Below are 23,229 nucleotides of genomic sequence, written 5' to 3'. Positions count from 1 at the left end.
AGGGCCCGGGAGGTTTCTCTGGCAACGGGGTGGGGTGGGGGGGACAGAAGATGGTGCGGCTGGCAGAACGACGCCATCAAGGCTAGAAGAAGCTGGACTGGGGGCAAAACACACGAACCAGTCCTGTGTCTGCAGATACGTCATTTAACCTCTCAGAACTCAGAAAACTCGGGAGACTCGTGAAGCGCCCCTCTGAGGATCAAGTCCCAACCACAGTGACAGTAACAGTAACCGCAGCTAACACTTTTTGAGCACTTGCCGTGTGTGGGACCCTGTACAGAATACTTCTCACGGAAGAACTCAATTCATCTCATAACAGCCTTTGAAACAGTGGAGGTGGGGTATACAAGTTTGTATTATTATATTTAAGTGCACATGAGCATCGCAATCATGAAGCATGCCTTCTCATAGTCAACTAGCAATGATCACTGACCGACCCTACATTAGTCCTTCATGACCTTTCCCACAGATGGTGGATCCTTCTGAGGGTGTCCCATCATAACTGAGTGGTCAAGAGAAAAACAGGCAGAGTATTCCCTAACATTTTCAGCACTCTCACTCCCCTTTGTTTCCATACAAGAGGAGTAGAAGGTTCTGGGCGGGGATCTGGAGTCAACATGCTGGGGTGCGCCTCTCAGCACACCATTTACTGGCTGCATGACCTGGGAAAGCTACTTACCATCTTTAGGTCAGCTAGTTTCCTCTTCTGTAACAGGGGGGCACAATATTGCCTACCTTCACAGTACTGCTGGGAGAGCTAAATAAGGCTCTCTTTACAAAGAAAACACTCAGCATAATGCCCGGCACACAATTTTAGGTATCTTATTAACTTTTCAAAAAATATATATGGAATACAAGTCAAGGTGACATCGAGATTTACTTTGGGAATAAAATTCAACCTCCAATTTATAAAAAAAAAAGTGCCTACATTTTATTTCATTTTTAGCAACAATCACCACTGCTCATGACTGAACTCTCACTGTTGACAACCTTCATTCGTCACGCACTCAGTGCTTAGTACGTGCCAGATACTGTTCTAAGTGCTCTACAAACATTAACTCATTTGATCCCTAGGACACCTCTGAGGTGTGTCCTGTTATCATGGCCACGTTGCGAATGAGGCAAATGGGAGAATGAGGGGCTGTGTGCTAAGCAAACTGGCCGGTAAGCACAGGTGATGTGCTCAAACAAAGGCAGCGGGACTCCAAAGTGCTCTACCAGCTTCGCCCCCCTTCCTTCGCGCTAGCTATGGACTGGCGCTCAAGGACACCCGCTAGGAGGGGAAAGAGAAAGATCACTTTTAATGTAACAGAAGAAAAGGCTATAACCCGAAGGAGCTCACTCTCTGATCTGAGCTTAGAAAAAGGGAGTATTTAATCCAAGGTTCCAGCAGCCTAAAACCACGACTTATCAGAACATACATTAGTTGAGAAAGGAAGGCATGGACACTGTCATTTCCACCCACCCGCCCCATTTTAAACGGGATTTAAAGCCATTCTGAAAATCATATATGCACACGGCAGTGTCTCATAAGCAGAGCAGCAGGCAAGTGTCCCTCCATTGACATGGGTGAGAACCCAGAAGAGAGAGCTGTGGCCGTCCCGTCTCACACCAAAAGAAATCTGACTTGCTCATTAATAAGGTGAGCTTCACAGATAAGCACACTCCTGGAAACTGTAGTCAACGTTATGTGTGCACCCTTTTATTCTGTGGAAGAGAGAAGCCATAACTTCGACTAGATTCCCTAAGAGAAATGTGTCTCTATCCTCCTCAAAGAATGTCTAAGGTCCATACAAATTAAGGCATGGCTAAACAGCTGGTGGAGAAATTTCTCCAACCTGCCCAGATTCCTTGAAAATGCCGACTGACATCCATCTTTCCCTGTATTCTGGCAACTGGAAAGGTGGGAAAACTGCACACTGCATTTTAAGTCCTGAGACAGGAAGTAACCAGTAGGAATTCATTTTCCAGGGCATTCATTAAAATGTCCAATAACAGTTATCCTGTTTTGATCAACAAGATAAGATGACAGAAAGAACAGAGAAGGTGAAGGGCTGTACAACGAGGAAATTTTCTCCACAATTTTCACCTTTCCAGAAGCCAGGGAGATTAATAAAGCACCGATCAATTCTTCTAAGAAAGGCAAAATGAAGTAAAAACCTTAAACTGCCTCTTATAAGAAAAGGGGGTGTGTAAACAAGTGGAGAGAGAAAATCTTATTCAGTAAGTGGTGATGTTGAAATGATAATATTTAACTATTTGCAAGAAATGGTTAAGCAGAAATCAGAATAAAATGTCAGAGATAGAGCTAAATGTAATACACAGAGAGAAAAGTAGATACAGATATAAAGATACATATCTATAAATGAATTAAATAAAAATACATCTGAACATAAAAGAGGTGGAAATAATCTGGGGGAAAGAAAAAGGTTGAACAACGTATCATTGTGCAAAACATCAAGGCAGCATGGCTCCATGAAGCCTTTAATTAAATGGCTTAATCAAATTCCTTCTGGTCCCTGGAATGTCTGCATTCCAGGCTGAAGCTATCTCTCCAGCCTACAGAACCCCGACCGATGATCCATGCCCCTGTGAGATTCTCCCAGCATCCTCTCTACCAAGACTCCCTTCCCCCCTAATCAATACCCTTTCCTGAGGATGGCATGGTTTTCCTGTTCCCGACCACTTCACTGGTGCTCCTGTTCCCCAGCTTTCAAGCCTTTACAGAATCTTCTTTTTAATATCTCAAGCTTCTGACAGTACAAGAAAAGGAGATGGTAAAGAGAAGAGAGGGGGGCCGAGCCTCCAGGAGGAGAAGGCTGACAGTTCACTGCTAGACGGGACTTCACTGGCACACTCGGCGGTGCTGCGAGGCAGGGTTTAAGAGATGCCTGCTCCCATCGTCCTCTGACTGCAACTAGATGACATGCAATCAGTTTTTTCCAAAAACATATAAAATAAGAGCAACATATGCTTATATAAAACCATAAACTCATCTACCAATACAGAATAATTCCTGAAAAACTGGACTCTGAGGAACAGATTTAGTAACTCTTAAGAAGTCAAACGCCACCCTCTGAGGCCCTGTACAGCACCCAGATTCAGAAAACCTGCATGTGGCCCCTAATTCTGCCATGTACCACTGTGTAATTTTATCTTAGTCATTTAATTTCTAACTTTTACTTTCCCAATTTAGTCAATGGAGATAACAGTAATTTCTAGAATCATGAGAGTTTTTGAAAATTACTGATTCCTAAGTTGCCCCACCCCAGACCTAGGGAATCAGAATCTCAGAGATGGGGAAATTTGTAAGTCTTCTCTATTTCAAAATCTCCCTGGTGTGATCTGGACACATAGGTCTCTGAGGACTGGTAGCTGGAAATGCTGCAGCACCTTGGTGGGTTAGCAACACCTCCAACCTTACCTTGCCTCTCTCACTGTTGCTCGAGTCCATAACCCCTTTCTCCCTGAGGAGTCAGGCTGCCCATGTGACGTTTAGAACTTGAGGAACCATCAGACGGTGACCCGGGAGCTGGGCAAGCAGGCGCCTCCTCCATCCCGCTGCCGACGAGGAGGTGCGGCAGAAACAAAGACATGCCTCCATCGTGTGAAGGTGGTTCTCAGACACGTTTCTTGTGGGAGGTGGTAGTTAGGAAAATGCTTACTTACATACAGGCCAGTGGAGACCCTGGTCTGGCTTGGAAGCTAAGAGCTATGTTCACACTACTTCAATGGGAAAAATGCTTTGCAACCTCCAGAGGAACAATTCATTATTATATGTTTGGAGCTGCCAGCACACAGAAATAGGGATACAATCCAAAATGCTGAGGTCTGGTTTCTGGATTTCTTCCAAGTGATTTTTGTCTTCTTTTAGTGTAACCATGAAATTACACTTGACACCTTTTTAAGTACCGAGCTTTCTTTGATTCAATACCTACGTCAGCTTCTTTCAATGATTATTTTCCTATTATCAGAGGTTAAGGGACAGAATGCAATTCTTTAAAGAAGTGATTTTGAATGGACAAATCAATCCCCTTGGATTACCGGTGAGCTTTTAACCAACTGTTAGAAATATGTGCTAAGAGTCAAAGACTAACACAGGAACCGGCACTGATTGATAGGATAAAGTAAAACAGCCCCCAATAATACCGACTTCTGATCATGTGCCAGTGTGCTAGTTATGGTTACACATAATATTTCAGCCTTTATTCTTCCTGGTCAGATTGTTAAATTGCTTTCTATTCCCTCTGCTAAAACCCTAGTTTGCACCTGAGCCGGCAAGTACCATAAGCACCATCAGGACAACGTATGTTTATAAAGCACTTCTGTTTCCAAAGGGCTTTCACAAGCATTAGTTTATGTGTTGCTCACAACAGACCCGCAGCAGGCAGATCTGATATCAGCCCCATTTTATAACGGGCAGCTGAGTCGGCACTCGGCCAGCCATCAGGGAGTGGAGGTGGGCCACCTGTTGAAGGGTGTGAGGAACAAGGGGAAGCCAAGCGGACATAGTGAGTGGAGACCAGACCACACGGAGCCGAATTCTTCAGAGTGTGAACCAACTGAATAGCAACATTCATTGACTCCAGACAACTGGATCTGCTTCCAGAAAACAATCATGGGAAAGAGTCATCTAGAAACGAGGCTAAGGAACAGTGGCCGCCATGTGCCCCAGAAGCCTTCAGATCCTTAGGTTGCTAATGTCCTCTACCATCATGCCCAGAGGTGGCAACCTGAGGCTCAGAGTCTTTAGTACCACCCCCCCATCCCCTCATTCCCTTTGGCTTATGAATTAATGAGAGGAAAAGCTCAGGGAGGCTATCCATCGCTGGTGTGTTCTTTCCATGAGTCAAAAAGTTGACCCACAAAAGACTAGCAGAATCCTAGAAACAGAGCTCATGAGATTCGCTCAATCAGCAAATTGTTGCTGAGCCCCTTCTATGTGCAACCATTCTTCTAGGCAACAGGATGCAGCAAGGAATCAAAGAAAAGACCAGCTCACATGGAGCTTCTATTCTCACCACGGCACCCACGTTTAGGCCTTTCTACTTGCTTGTAACTCTTCCTGGACCACTCTACCCCCAGAAATCTGCATGAGTCACTTACTCTCTAACCTCCTTCAGATTTTTACTCCATTAACACCCTTTCTGCAAGGTCCTCTTCCAACCACACTATGCAAACTCGCATCATCTTCCAGAACCATCCTTCCCTATTTTCCCTAACACTTATCACCATCTAACACATTATATGTTTCTCTTATTTTTTCTTATTTTTCTCCTCCCACCAGAATCCATGCTTCAGAAACGCAGGGGTGATTGTCTGGTTTGCTCATGACAGTATCCCTAGTGCCTTTAGCTATAACTGGCACGTAGTAGGCACGAAATAAATCCTGGTTCGTTCGCATGATCAAACAAGGCTTTTGACACATGCAGATATACGCAGGCCTCCTGTGTTCACCTGTATTCATTATCATAAGCCTCATGGATATTCCTACATAGGCCTAAGTTCCTTCTCTTGGTCATACAGTTTTAAAAGCCCTATATGTCCAAATTTGCAGGCATTTATCCTTACTTTACTTGGTTTGCTTTAGTTCTTTGTGCTTAAACGAAACATTTTTCTCTTCTTATGTGGTCTTCAAACATGAGCATTCTCTTCTTTTCATACTCAGACCATTTATTACATTCCCTGCAGAATCCCTAAGCACTTAAGACTATTTGCAGCTACACATATGTCAATTCACAATATCACAAAACAGCTCTACAAAAGATAAAAATGATGTCAAATGTCTAATTTTTATTCTTTTCAAATGCAATCTCTGACTTTAAAAGTAGGCATACATGTAAACAAAAGCAGTCTAACTGAATTAAATTTCCAAATCTAATAAAACCTTCCCCTCTCTTCCTCTAGTATATCTTTGGATGTCTCTAAATAGTTGGGTTTCTCAATGCAAACATCTGAGTTGCAGTGATTTTCAAGAGAAAGATATGAATGTACAAGGCCTCTGATACAGAAATAATTAAATGCTATGCTTCTTAATTCTCTAACTCCTCAAGAAACACTGGCTAACAAGGAGAAATGAATGGAAAATGCTAGAAGAGCTGATCTTACGGCCTGTTCTCCCACCTACTATAATGTGACCCCAGGGCCAGTTTTTGCTTTCTTATCTGTACAAAGATAATATACCCTGACCTTCTCACCACATAGAACTTTTCCGGGAATAACAGAAATTAGTAGTGGGATATGCTCTAAACTACACAGCAACAGTCAAATGAAAGGTAGAATGATTTTGCCTAAAGGCCAAGTCCTCTTAACGTCTCCTTGAGGAGCAGTAAAACCCACAGTACAGTTGACCCTTGAGCTGTCCGGGGGTTAGGGGCGATGATCCCCCTCCCCCGAGTCAAAAATCCGCATGACTCTGACTCTCCCAAAACATAACGACTAATAGCCTACTCTTGGTTGGAAGCCTTACTGATAACATGAACAGGTGATCAGCACACATTTTGTATGTTATATGTATGTTACACTGTATTCTTATAATAAAAGAAGCTAGAGAAAAGATGATGTTAAGAAAATCATAAGGAAGATAAAATACATTTTCAGTCCTGTAGTGTGTTTATGGGAAACAATCTGTGTAAGTGGACCAGTGCAATTCCAGCTCATGCTGTTCAAGGGTCAGCTGCAGTTCTTTCTGCTTCTCATCCCCTTATATCAAATACATCACAAAAAAGTAATTCTTTATAGATACATTTTGGGATATACCTTTGACTGTATTGTCCTCAGATTAACGAGATGAATGTCACAAGGCAAAGATGACAGTAACGGAGAGAATTCACCTAGCAGCTGAAGGGTGGGCACGGGGATCTTTTCTGTCATTGTAAAGACAGGATGATTCAGGAAAGAGGATGTTATGTGGCTAACGAGAGAAGGATAACTGACTGACTTCTTTTCTTCTTCCTATCAAGAAAAAACAGAAATGCTTAAGTGTTATATATATATGCAGTTTTCACAATATTAATGGAATTACCTGACAGGGTTTAAATAGAAAAGAAATATAAACAAAAACAAATATTTTAATTTTATATTTTGTAAATAACAGTCTTAGCCAACATAGAGATTACCAAGTCCATTTGTAAGCAATACAAGAAAATGAACAGTGTCCACCTAACTCATGTTTAGAAAGATCTTTTTTCCATTGCTTTAGTACTAAAAATCCTGATAACATTTTCCAAAAAACATTTTAGGACAAGGCATAACATTTTACGGAAACTCTTTCTCAACCTACCACAAAATTCTTAAATAGATGGGCTGGGATATTCACACATCTTGCACATCATCAAATGTGATCTCTTCTCCCTCAGGTTTTACCCACCATATACTCATGGTTTCATTTATACACTCAACTAGACCATAACATCTTGTGATCTGAAGCTATGCTCCATACATGTTACCCAATGACAGGATTTTTTGGGGAAAAACTCTCAAAATAAATAAGGTTTTTAAAATAACACAAGGAGTATACCTATATCATCTGTTAAATTTGGTAAATCACTACCACTGAACTGAAACTGTTAAATTATGTTATATAATAGTTAGTACATATTTACCTAGTACACAATTATTCAGTAGAATTTAAAAGTACTTTAGTCATTGCTATGGTATATACTTAAAGACAAGTGGTTCTGCATGTTCAAACATTAAACAAGTCTGCCAGGGCTGGCAATAGACATATGGTAGATGACACACTCAATTAACTAAATCGATGACTAAGTAGAATCTTAACCAATAATGCCTAAGGTATAAGAGCACACAGAGAAAAACACTGAGAAGAGAAAATAATTTATGTAGAAAGGTTTTTTGATCAACAGTGACATGTGGAACAAATTTAATTTTGTATCTTATTTTTAAACTGTCCATTTCACTGATATCCTCTGATTTTGCATCCTTTCTGCAATACAGGGCTCAAATAAAAGGCTTGGCTACTTATCTGGCCGAAAAGATAGGATTTATAGGAGATACGGGGCTTAAAATTCAGAATGTCAGATTAGCACTGAACAGAGGGTATTGAGCAAAGAGTGACAAGCATCTTGCCAGCAGCGAACTGTAGATGTCATTACAATTCAGACTATGGAGAAAGAAAAAAAATTAATGGCAGTAGAGGGACAGTGCATACTGAGATACTGACACAAGGTCTAAATGACTTGTAAATAAAATATGCACCCATCCCACACTCTTTTTTTAAAAGAAAGATTAAAAAAGCATATATAATAATATTCACCAACAATACTGAAATTTAATGCATGTTGTTGAATACTGAGGGAACAGTTTCAACTGGAAACTTTAAATGTACTCCAAGATCAAAGGACTTCATAATCTAGGGCAGGATTGCTGACAAAATCACTTTTCAATAATAAAAGATAAAAGATCCCAACAGAAAAGAAGACACCTGCCGTATCAGAATCAGAAGGCATTAAGTCCATTCTAGGTCAAGTAACATTCAGAGAAAGCTCTCTGGCTTTGTTCTATGCTCTTGGAGGAATCCCTGGACACTTCAGTGAATAGGTGGGATACTTCTTGATGGATTATGTATACCTTTCAAACAGTAATGTGCATATATACTCTTCCTCCCAACCACACCAGTTCCCTTGACTCTCAGTGCCCCCCTGCAACCTACCATACATAAAAATGGCTTGGGGAGCTTTAAACATAGATCCCCGAACCCTAACCCAAATCTACTTAATCAGAATTTCCAGGGGTGAGCCCTAGGAAGCCAAAGCTTAACAGCCCCCAGAGTGAATCTCAAATCTCGGTCAGTCTGACACAGCTCTGTGGACACGTCCTGGGAACCATCACCCCAGACATCCTCCCAACCTTGTAGAAGAAACCGCTGCCTTTGCAATCAAATGTCTGAGTCTCATCCTTTAACTAGTTTTGGATTAAGAAAATGATTCAGACTCAGAAACATGTTAATGCTAAGTCTCGTCAAAGGAAACAATATCATGACTGTAAGTGCTTCGAGAATTCAAGAACTGTGCCATTTACTGTCCTAAGCAGGATAAGGGAGAGAAGTTTAGGGAAGATTTGTGGTTCAGAGCTATAAAAGCACCACGAACAAATAACGCTGCTGGAAGCTGGCCAGGCAGGGTGGGACAAAATCTCACAGAAGGTTCCATGATTCATGCACTTTCTTAACATGTTTATAGCAACGAGGGGCTCGACAAGATATTTAGCTGGTGAATTATCACCTTTTGATTAATCTCCTGGAAAGGTAATCTTTTAACTGTAACCTTTATGATAAACCCAAAGCTTATAACACATGTTTGCTATAGGAAATTTTAAGCTGTAAATGAATTCTCCAGCCTTGCAGTACTAAAATACTACTCTAAACATTATTTGGTTCCTTGTGGGCTGGAAGGCTTCAAGCTGTTCAGATCTAGCTTTCTCCTTGCATTCTGTATGAAATTATAAAGAGTTTATAGCACATTCTGATCCAAACCACAAGAAGTTGAGATCTCCATTGGGTTCCAGCCCTTATTTTATAAATCAGAACTTCCTGCTAGGCTCCATGGTGTCCTTCATGAAGCCCATTTAAGTTATCTGATCCCTAAACATCAAAGGTTTCCATCCATCTACAGCAAAACTTGCTAAATAAATTATCTAAGACAATAAGAGATGATATTTTGAGTCACTTTGGCTTATTCAGTATGACCTGATACATGGTGAGAACTTGATAAATGTTTTTTTAAACTTAATCTATCAACAAGTAAATGTAATATAAATAAAGGAGAGAAAAATACAGTAGGAGAAAGGATGTGGTAAAAAGAGACAGAAGAAATAATTGATGAAAATTAATGAATCATAAGATTTAGAAATATATCTCATTTAGCGCAGAGGTGAAGCCTGGTGATCTGTGAGCTAAATCTGCCTACAGATAGGTTTTGATAGGTCTGCATGGTATTAAAAAGTTGTCTGTTTTTTGGCCAACTCTCAAAAAAGAAAAAAAATCCAGGAGATTTCACAGTGAAATTGTCAACAACAACAAAAAAACTCCCTAAAACAGGTAGCTTTTTTTTTTTTTTTAAACCCAAAACACTGGAAACCCAAGTCACCCTGGGCCCCCATATTCCCTCAAGTGCAGCTGAGTTGTAGCTCCTTGGTGGGATGTGTCCTCACTCATCACAGACCTGGGGTCACCTCACTTACGTGTTTGCCCTTAAACCTGACCAACCTCCCTCATGCCATCACTTTTCTGAGTCCTGTCAGCATTTGAGCTTTTCATCTGATCTCTCCTAGCTCCTTTTCCTGACATGTAAAGAACTGGTATCCACAGGTAAAATGACACAACTGTAATACCTGAACACTTCCCAGCACTTCTAATTCCTGGTTCAATGCCCTCTACCTATAGCAGTCTTCAGCAGGAAGGGATAGGGAGTAAGTGTCAAAGAAACAAAACCTAAAGGGTCAATGCCAAAGAGACAATTCCCACTTTCCGCTTCCGTTGGTCATTACACATGGATGATAGTCCACCTCACATAGCTACAGTAACCCCCTGGGCATCTGCACATCTCACAGCAAGTATCATTCCAGTCCTTGTTCTCACTGCCTCTCTGCAGAACACTCACGAACAGGATTCGGTTCCACTTAGTCACCCAGATAACTCCTCCCAGAGGCTCTGGCAGGCTGAAGACTTTCTACTAAAATGCCTTCCTGTACAGAGACTGTCTCCTCACCATGGTTCCTACCATCGACATCTTAAACATGAGAGTCTGAGTTGAAAATAAAAACACTTTCTGCAAAGTTTAAGTTATAGGAGATGGAACATTCCTTAATCAAATGCCTTTTTAATCAATTGCACTAGAAATTAAAATGTATTTTCTCTTCTCTAGTTCATTTTTTATTTAAAAGAAACTATTGATTTAAGTCCAAGAATCTATAGTTGAGCAAAAAGAAAAATTTAACCAACATAGGATTATACAAACACTGGATCAAATTTCAATCAATTACTATCCAAGGAGTTTTGAATGGGAATAAACAAATTATTTCACTTCTAAGTGAAAGCTTTATAGATCTGACATGAAAATGCTTATTGCCATAGTTAATAGAAGCTTTGCAAATTAGTGTCTATATAGAGAGAAAAAAAAAAATCATAAAAGCCAGAGACATTTTCGGGAGGAGAAAAAGACAGTAGCTGCCAGCACTCAGACAATGATTTTCCTGTGCAGTTTTAGTCCTCAAATTAAGCTATCTTGTCAGTAATTGATTTAAACCATGAGTCCCAAGAACTGGTTTAAATCTTGACATCTAAAAATGGATATTAAAATCTTTTTTCCTAAAAGATTCTAGATACTGAAAGAATTCTTGGCTTTAATGAGCTGTTGCCATTTCATTCAATCAACCAGTGTTTTATTTATAGAATAGCTACCATAGGCAAGGAGCCCTGTGGGGTACATAAAAATGAAGCAGACAAGTCCCTGGAATGGAGCAGGGGAAGAGAACATGCCGAGTATGACAAGGCAGTAAGCAGGGGCTGGGATAAATGCGGTGGCACCATGCGCTATTACAGCTCACTCATTTATGCATTTGTGCATTCATTCATGCAACACATATCGGGTGCTTCCTCTACCAGGAACAATTCTAGAAGCAGAGGAACATGGCCCCCACTCTCATGAAGTTATGGTCCAAAAGAGGAGAGAGACAATGATCAAATATAATCACATCTATGCACGGAGGACAGATGCGCAATTCTGAGGAGGCACTGAGGATGGTGATCTGGCCTGGTCAAGAAAAAGCAGTTGACCAAGGCAGCTTTGGCCTGAACTATTATGAAGAGTTCCCTGGGCACAGAATGAAACCACAAATGCAAAGGTGCTGTGGGCCCCAGGTGCGTAGGGAGCACTTGGGACTGAAAGAAAACTAGTGGGCCTAGAGCAGAAATAACACGAGTCATGCTGGATGAAGCTGGGGGACAGGCAGGGCCCAGATCATGAAGGGCTCTTCAGGCCATGGGAAGGATTTTGGCTTTTATTAGGAGAGCAATGAGAAGACACCTGAGGGTTAAGAAGGGAGCACTGAGGTCAGATTGAATTTTGAAAAGATGAATCACTTTGCTTACTTGATTTGAGAACAAATATGGAAGGAAAAGAAGAGCAGAATGATTCAGGAAACACATGATGTTTCTTTAGATAATGGTGGTCAAAATAAGCAAGTTTATAGATTTGAAATATTTAGGCAATAAGATAGTCAACACTGGTGATCATTGTTTTAAGAAAGGGGCAGGCAAAGGAGAAGTATCAATGAGAGATGACTGCTATGTATGTGGCACTGGATGGAAGGTGGTACTAGTCCCCGAGAGAGCAAACACTAGAAAAGAGCAGGTCTGGGGGGAAGGGAAGAGAGATCATGAGAGTGATCATGGATATGTCGGGTCTGAATAGCAGGATGCAGCTAGGTAGATGGGTCTGCAGGTAAGAGGTGAACTATATGTGTGGGTTTCATCTGCGTAGAGGTGGTCACCAAAGCCACAGGAGTAGGAGAGATTGCAGAGGGAGAACATATAAAACGAGAAAAGGAGAAGGCGTGGGGCCAACCCTTGAGGACTCTGACATTTAATGGCTTAATAACCATCAGAGAGATAAAGAACCACTTGAGAGCTAGGAGGAAAACCAGATGAGCATGGCACCACGGAATCCCTGGCTAGACTGCCTTCTAAGAAGTGACATGGTCAGTGTCGAATGCTGCTGCAAGGTGAAGTAAGATGGTGGATCTCATGACACTGGCAAGGGTGTGTGTGTGGTGGGGGAAGCTAAAGCAAATCTGAAATGAGTTGAGTGTGACACGGAAGCAATGAAATAAACCCATCTTCCAAAGCGGCTCAACTGGGTGTGGAAGACAGGACGGGAGAGCAGGGCAAATGGACATGAGTCTGTGTGGAGGTTGTTTTTGGTATGTATGTATGTATGTATGTATGTATGTATGTATGTATGTATGTATTTATTAAAGATTTTATTTATTTTTTAGAGAGCAAGCGAGCGAGAAACAGCATGAGAGGGGAGAGGGTCAGAGGGAGAAGTAGGCTCCCCGCTGAGCCGGGAGCCTGATGTGGGACTCGATCCCAGGACCCTGGGATCATGACTCGAGCCGAAGGCAGACGCTTAACCATCTGAGCCACCCAGGCGCCCTTGGTTTTTATTTTTAATAGGAGAAAATGAAGAGTGTCTAAAAGCCTGCAGAAAGGGTTTCTTTCCTAGGGAAATGTCAGCTATGAAGGGCAGAGAGAGGGAAGGAGGATGGTGATGCTGAGGAGGGTGCTGGGGTACGTTGCAAGGACAAGTGGAGGTACTGGCCTGGGAGGAAAGGAAGGTAAAAATGTCTCTATTGCAACATGAGGGAAGAAGGAAAGGGTGGGAGGAGATGGTTGATACCCAGAACAGAGAGCCCTGTCAGATGTGAAGTCGATGGTGAGGCCACCAGCTAAAAAGAGTAGAAAAGATCTGAAATGGATCAGTGAAGAAAGAAGGAGAGCAGAGTGAGAAAAAAAGGGCTGTGTACAGATCATCTGAGGTGGGAAATCAGTAAAGCACGGAGGACTGTGATGATGACTTTTGTGTAGCCTTGAAGAGGCGTATTGTCATGTTGGTTTACATCCAACTGAGCTTTAGCCAGATTTTTTTAATGGAATGCTGAGGTTTTGTCTTGAGAAATGAAAACTGAGCAAGAAGATAGACAAGTAAATCCATTTTTAATTGAGGAGTCTAAGACTAGAATAAGCACACTAAGGTTTCCCATAAATTTTACTAATCAAACTTAATCTAAGTATGTGATTAAGTTCTATTCTTAAATTCAACTCTTATTTTCTTTCAAAATAATCTCAGAAAATCTCACCCAAACTGATTCTTTAACATTTTACATCTACATAATAAGGAAAAATAAAAAATAAGATGACCTAAATGCAAATCTGACATATGTGTAACTGAAGTTCTCTTTTTTGTCAATATAGGCTACACCTATTATAAGGATATCTCAATCCTGGGAACTGAAAATCATAAAAAAAGTGGACAGTCATAATTTCAAATTTTGGGTGGCAAAGAACAAACAACATCAGAACGTATGAGTTATTATTTTTTTCCTACCGTATTCACACTTCTTTTTTCCAGTAGTAGTCGAAATAAATTAGCTGTAACCTTGTTATCATGGACACCTTGTTCAAGGCCGCGATTATCATCTTGCATGAGTCTTCGATCCATGATAACTTCAATCTGACCTAACAAACAAACAAACAAACTGGCCAGAGTTATTTAATACAAACATCCAGTGACAATCACATAAGTTTAGGCACGGTCCTGATTTAAGCCAAGGAGACAGATCCATATAGCCCAAAGTACCAAGGGCTTTCTCAAAACAGCTAGGATAAATGCAAAAAACAGGACTTTATTTCCGTTCTTCTTCATAAATGTCTGGTAAAATTTGGTAAGAAATTTAAAAATGAGACAGATCAAACTTAAGTGAAATTTAAAAAGAATTAATCTGAAGAGTAAATTATGTCCTCTAAAATTTTTAGTGGTAGCACCTGGAATTTAAAAACATTTACGAGGTTCATTAGGAAACATACATCACACCTGGAGTAACAAGGCAAATACAGATGTGTAGAATCTAAAAAGGATTTGAAAGACTAAGCGTTTTGGTTACTTGGTATCTGGTGATTCTCTGAAGAAACCCCAGGATTTGGAGACACCCAGCACGTACCCCCTTCCCTCCCTGGTATTAAGTTAGTGGCATCAACTATCCTCTCTCCTCTAGTTCAAGAAGAGGCCATATTTGGTTCCTTCATTGGCTGTGCAGTAATTCCACACCTCCTCTAGGTTAAGTTGTAAGCTAAGAATTAGGCTATGAGACTACAAACCAAAAAACCCTATCCAAAACAAAGCAAAAAACCACCCAGAGCCACAGTCATATATTTACACTAAAAAAAAAACCTAGTCATACATAAAAATATATGCATATTCATCCATCCACTCATTCACATTTGTTACAGTACTAAATGATCTTTTGGCATAAAAGAGCAATACATAAAATATTTTAATAACTATTATTTTCACACAGTCAATCCAACTCTGTTTAGTTCTTTCTTCTCAATTTAGGTACCCAGTACATAAAACTGCCAGTGATGGTCAGAATTTTCGTTGTTACTACCTCCATATTTATTTTAGAACACAACTGTCTAGAATGTGCTCCTCAGGCACTGGGACGAATTGGCCATCTAGAGCTTGATCATGTCACACCCAAATGAGTACATCAATCTCTTGGCAGTTTCTCTCTTCTCCCTGCCTCCAAATGTTAGCCCTCATAATATGTGACACTCAGTAAATCTCCTGGGCTGTACTCAAATTGTTCTTCTGTTTGTAGGTACTGAAATGCTAGGGTGCTTGGCTGTCTGTAGCAGGGGCACCTGGGCCAGGTGTGACTCTTGAGCCCCCCATTTTTAAACGTTGCCTTAAATTCTCAAAGCTGGGTCCTTAAATAGGGAACTAGACATTAGGACTGGAGCAATCATGGAGTAGACAGTTATGTCACTTCCCTTGACAAAGGCAAGCTGAGAAATAAAGCTCCTCTGTCCCTAAACCACATTTAGGAATTTTATGTGAAGTTGTCCAATCTATAAATAGTTGACTTAATTTTTTAAAAATCAAAACATATGGAGTGCCTGGGTGGCTCAGTCATTAAGCGGCTGCCTTCAGCTCAGGTCATGGTCCCGGGGTCCCGGGATCGAGCCCCATATTGTGCTCCCTGCTCCCTGGGAAGCCTGCTTCTCCCTCTCCCACTCCCCCTGGTTATGTTCCCTCTCTCGCTGTCTCTCTCTTTCTCTGTCAAATAAATGAATAAAATCTCCAAAAAAAATAAAAATAAAAACATAAAAAATTCCAGACTCCTGGGCTCTTCAGAAGCAGAAAAATTTGGCAACCCTGGGCCCCTTTCCCCATGGTGACAACAACCTGGCGCTGAGCAGCGGCTGCCCCACCGTTCACTGGGAATGGTGTGCCCCAGTTTGCCGAAGCCCCACCACTCCCCGCTGCATCCCTGATGTGAGGCCATTATTATTTTTCTAACAGCGTTAATGTCTTTATGGTATCATCTCATGAGTCTGTGTAATGAAAGCCACAAAAGAAGATGAGTAGTATGCTTTTTTGTGGGGGTGGACATATGGAATGTATGTATATGCCCAATTAAAAAAGTGGGTTTGGGGCAAAGGGTACGTCAGGTACCTGCACACCTTTATTATCTGCCTGGCTCCTTAAGACATTTGTCTTAGCAACTCTTAATATGTAAGAAAGAAGAGCAATTTGACTACATATAAATGATAATGAAAAAATATGTATTATAAAGGACATACGCCTCTCCATAGAAGGTTTTATAAAAATTAATCTGTGTTTACGATTTATTTTCTCTTTCCATCTTGTTCTATCTTTTGGAATCCTTAAAGTTGTGTCTGTCACCTCTTTATCTGCCTAGCTGTATCATTGCAACTCCCTTTCTTCTTTCGGGTAGAAGTGCCCTAGAACGATACGATTCAGAGAAGGACCTAGGTTTGAACTGTTACGTCCCGCCTTTGCGAACTTAGGCAACTCTGGGAATTTCTAACTTTTACCCCAGCTCCCTCTCCTCTTTGGCTTCTGGGAGAGTTTCCACAGCCATTCCATTATGACAACGACAGAGGCTTGTGCAAACAATGAGCTATCAGGAGAGAAAAATTATCTTTAAGAAGCCATGGTTTCATGGAGCTTTAGGTCCCTCATTCTTCATCAGAAGATTGAAGAAATGCATTATTTTATGTTATTCTCACAAAACCAAAATTAACTAATAGCTGGTGTCTGAAGATGATAATTAATAATATGACCAACAGAAAAATTATACATTTGGAACTGAAACTTGTAAGAGCAAAAAAGAATCCAAACAACACGCACCACTTTTCAAACTTGAAACCCCTAAAGACTGAGCTGAGAGTAATGTCAAGCGATGCTTGGTGTCCTGTATATAGGCCATTGTGGTCATCGGATAGACATTTGCTTGAAGAGGCAATTTGCTCATCGTCATTCTGGGCTGAATCTATAAGACCAAACAGTTCACTTTAAAAAAAAGAAATCAAGGGATATTTACAGATGTACTTTAAAAAATTAGTACTGACTACAGATGACGTTTCTTCCAAAAAGAAAAAGGTATAGCTTCCTTTCTTGTTCAAAGGAAGAGCTAATTTAGGAATTAAAACATTCTTTCAAACAATATGAAAAAAAAAAAAAATAAGGAGGATCTTAGAAAACTTTTAGGTGAGAAAGGTAGAACTTATCCAGGTTCTTAAAATAGGCATTCCTATTTAAATTCAGAATAAAAATCCTTAACAAAAGTCTTCTAGCTTTCCAATATTTGCATAAAACAAATTATAAAGGTATCAAGTATTCATTTCTCATCTAAATCTAACATACTGCTTTTGTAATGAATGCTAAGCATAATAGCTCTCTATCCCCTTTCAAAAAATCTCTCTTATAATTCTTGAATCAGTTTTAATAAATACCACAGATCCCCTTATCAAATCCTCTAACATATTACATTAAAATAATCAAATTAATATTTATATTTAAAAACTCTTCAGTGCTTATTCTTCCTCTTTAGTGTCAATGTAGGTAGTTCCATATTTTAACTTTTCTTGGTCTGGTATGTGAATGCATGAAATACATTATTTTATTTTTTGACCGAAAATTCACTAAGCTGGTTGGGGCTGAGGAGAGTCCCTCAAACCTCAGGAGGAAACATCAAACAGAGACTTTGTTATGAGGTATCTTATTCACACCACATAAAAATGACATCTCTCCTGTTCAGCTCATGCAAGTCTGACATGACACTCAAGAAGAAAAGGAGTACAAAGTTAATGTAATAGTATTAAGTGCCCATTATAACGAGACAAAGTACGGGCATTCACAAATATGATCTTTAATCTTTACAACAACCCTGTAGTGCATCCTTTAACTTACTGGTTGTACTGAATAGTGTCCCCCAAATTCATGGTCATCCATAACCTGTGAATGTGATTTTGTTCTGAAATAGGATCTCTACAGACATAAGGTATAGTGGATTAGGGTGGGCTCTAATCCAAGGGCTGGTGTCCTTCTAAGCGGGAAACATGGACACGAAAGGACACACACGGCAACACAAGGAGAATACGACAGGGACTCTGGGACAGCAGAGGCAGACAGTGGAGTGATGGGTCTACAAGCCCATCAGAAGCCCCAACAGGCAAGGAAGAGTATTTCCCTAGAGCCTCTGGAGGGAGTGTGGCCCTGAAGACATCTTGATTTGGGACTTCTGGTGTCCAGAACTATGACAGAATAAATTCTTGTTGTTCTAAGCCACCCATTTTGTGGTAATTTGTATCACAGGCCCAGGAAATTATGAACCTGAAGAAACAACTGCAAAATGTTAAAAAAAAAAAAAAAGAAAGAAAGAAAGAAAGAAAAAAGAAGAGAGAGTTTCAAAGAATTTTCCATTTCTCCTTTCCAATCTGGATCTTCCCAATCAAATTAACTTGTATACTCACTGAAAAGGACATTCACACTGTCATGACTATAGGGCTGCCACCCTCACTCCCTACCTGTTGGTCTAGATTTCTAGTTTTGCTCAAGGACTACTCTTTCCAAGTCTTAAAAAATGGCCTATTTTAGAAGCAGAAATATTTAGGTCATAAATTTAGAAATTTAGAAGTTTAGAAATAATATTTTCCCATTTATTCAAATGCTCGATCCTTGAAAAGAAAATTCACATGTTTATTCACTTTTACTAAGTTTTTTTCATTCATGTATACACCCACACATACAAATAATTGCTTTTGTAAGATTTTAAGAAAAGAGTTTCTTTTGTACACAAGGAAAATGAATCACCATAAAGTCAGGGCTTCATTTGAAAACCAAACAGCTGTGGTAGAATTAACATGTAAATTCAAAGTGTATAATGCAATTTTTATGCTTTGGAAAAGGTTTAAATTTAACCTTTGCAGGAAATTGTAGAAGAGAAAATTATCACAACGCCTTCCACTCATCCCAGTTGAAAATCAGACAAAGTAAAAGCATTTGTTGTGAAATTATTTCTATTCATAGCCAGAAATTTCTAAAATGCTAATGTCTCAAAAACATGCTAATGTTTTTAGTGGTAGTATTTCAAAGCTATGTTGTCACACACATATACTCTGAATATAGAAATTTATGTAACAATCAAAAGAGCCCTATTAAATTAGAGAGCTAACAATCTGAAAAAAATTGAGTCAATTTTCTCATTACTATTTCAAATTATTTTGTGAACATTTTGATTAAATACATGCCTGCCCACATTTCTATATATGTGCTTGTATTTCTTTGTCTATGTATATGTACACAAGTGTGTGCATAAAGGTAAATACACATACATTATTGATAAAAAGAGGGAAAGAGCTTTCCTGAAATTTAAAAGAGCCCATTATTACATTATACATTTAAAAGTATATATGTAATAAATTAAATACACACATACCATTTCTTTATGAGGGGAAAAATACATACTCCACCAATCCCTAATTATGTTTCCTTTCTATTAAACAAATTCAGATATATTTTGGTGTCAAGGCATTTAACATGCAAATGGTCACCAAATCTGCCTTTGAAAACACTACCTCCGTAAATCAGATGCTCTACAAACCAATCTCTCAAATATCTGTTCTAACTTTGGACATCTGGTTGAATATAGAACCTATAAGTACCTGTTAAAATTCAGTTTTCCTTTAGAAATAATTTGTAAACTTAAGCATATTTTTCAAAGGATCCAAAATTAACTGGCCCACTACCATATATAAAAGTTACACACTAACACAGCTATTACTTAGACATTTTAAGGGAAAATTACCTGATATCCATTCAGGTCAGTATAAAATTTGTTTTGACTGTTTATGCTAGAAGAAATTCTCATTGCAATCTCACGGTTATGTTCTTTTCGGATGTCCACGATATTGGACACTTCCACAGACTGTCCGTCTATTCCTAAATTTAAAAGAATATATATGTTAATAGAAATTGATTGCTCCACTTTTCTTATACTGTACAGAACTTCCAGAGTGACATACATTTTCCCGTTTTCTATTCCTATCTTCACCATTTTTCATGCTAACTGTGCCACCGTTCACCTTTTTCTTTCTTTTCTTTCTTTTTTTTTTTTTTTTACACTGTCAGACAGTAGAAAACATTTACTCCGGAGAACATGTAACTCAACAGAAGGATGAAGAGCTTGGGATGAGATAAACGCAGATGAAATATAACATGCAAATGATTCTCCAATGAGTTCTGGAGGGAAAAGAGAACTTTAAATGAGAAAAGGTTAGCCCCACTCCAGGCCAGGCCGCCTGTCACGTGTACGGCCATTCTCCAACAGAGCCATGTGAGCCTACTTCTTCACGGCTCGCCTTCCGTGCTGGAAATCTGAAGCAGTGAGATCTACACTCTCTTGGTTCGAGAGACAGTCTATTACTGTCCATGATCTATAATCTAGGAAAAGAGACACGAGATCCAATGAGATGCTTTATGGCTAAAATGGATATTATCATATTAGTATTTGTGGAGTATAATCTGGACAGCTCCCCAGAAGTTAAATCAATTTTTTTTTTTTAAGATTTTAGTTGTTTATTTGACAGAGAGAGACAGCGAGAGAGGGAACACAAGCAGGGGGAGTGGGAGAGGGAGAAGCAGGCTTCCCGCCGAGCAGGGAGTCCGATGCGGGGCTCGATCCCAGGACCCTGGGATCATGACCTGAGCGGAAGGCAGCCGCTTAACCGACTGAGCCACCCAGGTGCCCCAAGTTAAATCAATTTTAATTGAGTTTGGTATCTCTTAGGACCCCTTGTTATGGAGTGATTCATTTTGTCCTTTGCTATATAAAGCAGAGGACAGCTTGAAGAAGTCCCAGATGTATCAAACATTTATTTTTTGGGATAAGCCTAAACTTTTCACTAATTTCTATCTGTCATGCCACCCTAACTATATCTTCTGGTCCTGAGTGAAGCCTTGGGTCTATTTCCGAGACGGAGAGGGGAGTTATGGAGAAATCCAACACTCCTAATACAGACTGAGTATGTAGAAGAGATACTGGATCTCCTACAAAAGAGCAATCAGGAAAGCAAGCAATCAAAAGAAGAAAGACCGGCCCTATCCTATTTCATACGGCAGAAGGTTTTTAAGGTTCTAAGAGCCCTGGACACGTACCTGCAGTTGTCAGTCGTTACCCACCAGGCCTCACACACACTCTGTCACAGCTTGCTGATCACCAGGACACTCTTTAGACAAAGAAGGCTATGTAAAGAGAAATGGGGAGTGGGAGAAGGGAGTAAGGAGGACTTTTTCTGGAAGCCAAGAAGAATCCCCAGGGCTTAGAGAAGATGAAAGCAAACAGTTAAAGGAAGGAAGTTTGAATCGGTGGGACTGGTGGAAAATAATGAAAATGCAGCTAGCTGAGGCACTATAGGTTTATGTGAGAAGTACACCGGAAATTGTAAGACATCAATAGTAATATGCTGACAATACTAAATGGGCAGAAGCCTCCATCAACAGATTTTTCAGAATTCTCACAGAAGTTCTTTTCTGGGAGATGTTACGCCTCCAACTCGACAACCTCAGTCAGAGATGACTTCAGTTTCTTACTATGTTCATAAAGCTGTGATGAGCAGTATGACCTCATGTGTGGGGGAAGAAGGTCCTTTTCTTTTCCCTCCCACTTTATGGCCAGTCTGAACCACTAACCAGTAAAATATACATATAACTTTCCTTCTGACAATTACCAGATAACTGACCCAAATAGCTTCACTACTACTGGGAAGTTAAAAGAAAACAAAAATCACATCCACTGATGCCAGAACAATGGTGTTTTCTTTGACTAGGAAATGTATTACTTTCGATGCAAACTTTCCTTTCAGTAGGTTTATGTCAACCCCAATATCTTTCAAAGCCAATGAAATGTATATGGAATTCTAACAGACAAGCTTCCACAAATGAACCAAAGATGCCAAAAAACACAAAATACAGCATAGGGATGAAGTCCCCCATGAAGCATTCAGGCGAACACCTCATCTACTGGAGGCATTCGTGGCTGTTTGGCACCACGTCCGTTTTCTCCTCTCTAGACTGGATATTCTCCCAGGGGGTCAATAGAGTACATGAAATGAAATAAAGTCTTTACAAAGGAGAGTGTCATTAATTTCAAGTCACGTATCTCTGGAAAACATTTACAAAAAACATGCTTCAAGAAAAAATAAATAATTTCACATTACCTCTGGCAATAATAAATTATTTCTGTTGAGAAAATGATCTTTCTTGAGCTCAGTATTATGCTCAGATCCGGTTGTGGCAACAAATGCTTAAGTCTCCTTTAAAAGGAGCCTCGATGTCCATTCACAGTTCAGCAAGACATCTGTGCCAGGACAGGCTTTTAAAGTAAGATCAAACCTAATACACTTATTACGAACAAACCAAATAAATCTTGTAATGGTAATCAAAGCAAGGAGGTATCCCTGAGTCATCAAAGGTAATTTATTACTTTTTAAAGAAGAATCTATGTGAGGGGGATAAAGGACTGCTACCTTTTCCTACTCTAGGTCAAGAATTCCCTAAAGTGTGCCATTCCCAAAGAAGCTCATGGGATTGAGGGGAGAACTCCCTGGGAAGCATGGGTATGAACCGATCGGTCTCAGTGACCTGCAGAACATTTGCAGCAAAAGGTTCTTTTACCAAATTGGTTCCACCTGGGCATGGATGGCCAGGAATTTCTAAGCCGCTCTGGTTTTTCTTCAGTCCTGGGAAAGAAAACAGCTCCTACCTAACAAGCGTAGTCCAAAGAGTTATGTCATTGATAAAGACAGAGAATTAAGAACTCCCTTGCTGCTAACACCTCACCCTCTGTCCCCAGAAAGAGAGAATGGAGATTATTTATCTTTATTAACAGAGGCAATGCAAGGTAAAAACAGAGCAAGTCCACAGGTGGAAAGCCATCATAGAGAAGCGGAAAGAGTCTTGCAGAACTCTGAAGTTTTTTTTTTTTTTTTTCTCCTCCCTGGAGCCTGTTAGCTCCTTACAGATTGTCTTACACACCATCTCTGCATTCCAGTTTTTAACAATAATTTGGGGATGTAGTAGGTGCTGAATCACCATTAAAGAGAATGAGTTAAGATGTGAGAGG

At 40.0% G+C, this 23,229-nt stretch overlaps 1 protein-coding gene across 1 annotated transcript in view; it reads right to left on the bottom strand.

The window, feature by feature from the left end:
* Nucleotides 1-22,584, bottom strand: part of LOC135363103 (alpha-mannosidase 2-like) — a 28,106-nt gene extending 5,522 nt beyond the window's left edge. The window contains exons 1-4 of the mRNA XM_064583790.1: nucleotides 19,915-22,584; nucleotides 16,956-17,097; nucleotides 14,127-14,257; nucleotides 6,760-6,954 (exon numbers count right to left, since the gene is read on the bottom strand). Coding sequence (XP_064439860.1) covers nucleotides 6,760-6,954; nucleotides 14,127-14,257; nucleotides 16,956-17,097; nucleotides 19,915-20,163 — 717 coding nt within the window. The 5' untranslated portion in view covers nucleotides 20,164-22,584. The remainder of the gene's footprint in view (nucleotides 1-6,759; nucleotides 6,955-14,126; nucleotides 14,258-16,955; nucleotides 17,098-19,914) is intronic.
* Between the last annotated feature and the right edge of the window lie 645 nt (nucleotides 22,585-23,229).

The sequence above is a fragment of the Mirounga angustirostris genome, unplaced genomic scaffold (assembly GCF_029215605.1).
Source record: "Mirounga angustirostris isolate CCGP_5_RB_7025 unplaced genomic scaffold, mMirAng1.0.hap1 SCAF_18, whole genome shotgun sequence".
In the NCBI taxonomy this organism is placed as follows: Eukaryota; Metazoa; Chordata; class Mammalia; order Carnivora; family Phocidae; genus Mirounga; species Mirounga angustirostris.
The sequence above is the reverse complement of the archived record's forward strand: the minus strand, read 5'-3'. Positions and strand labels throughout refer to the sequence as shown.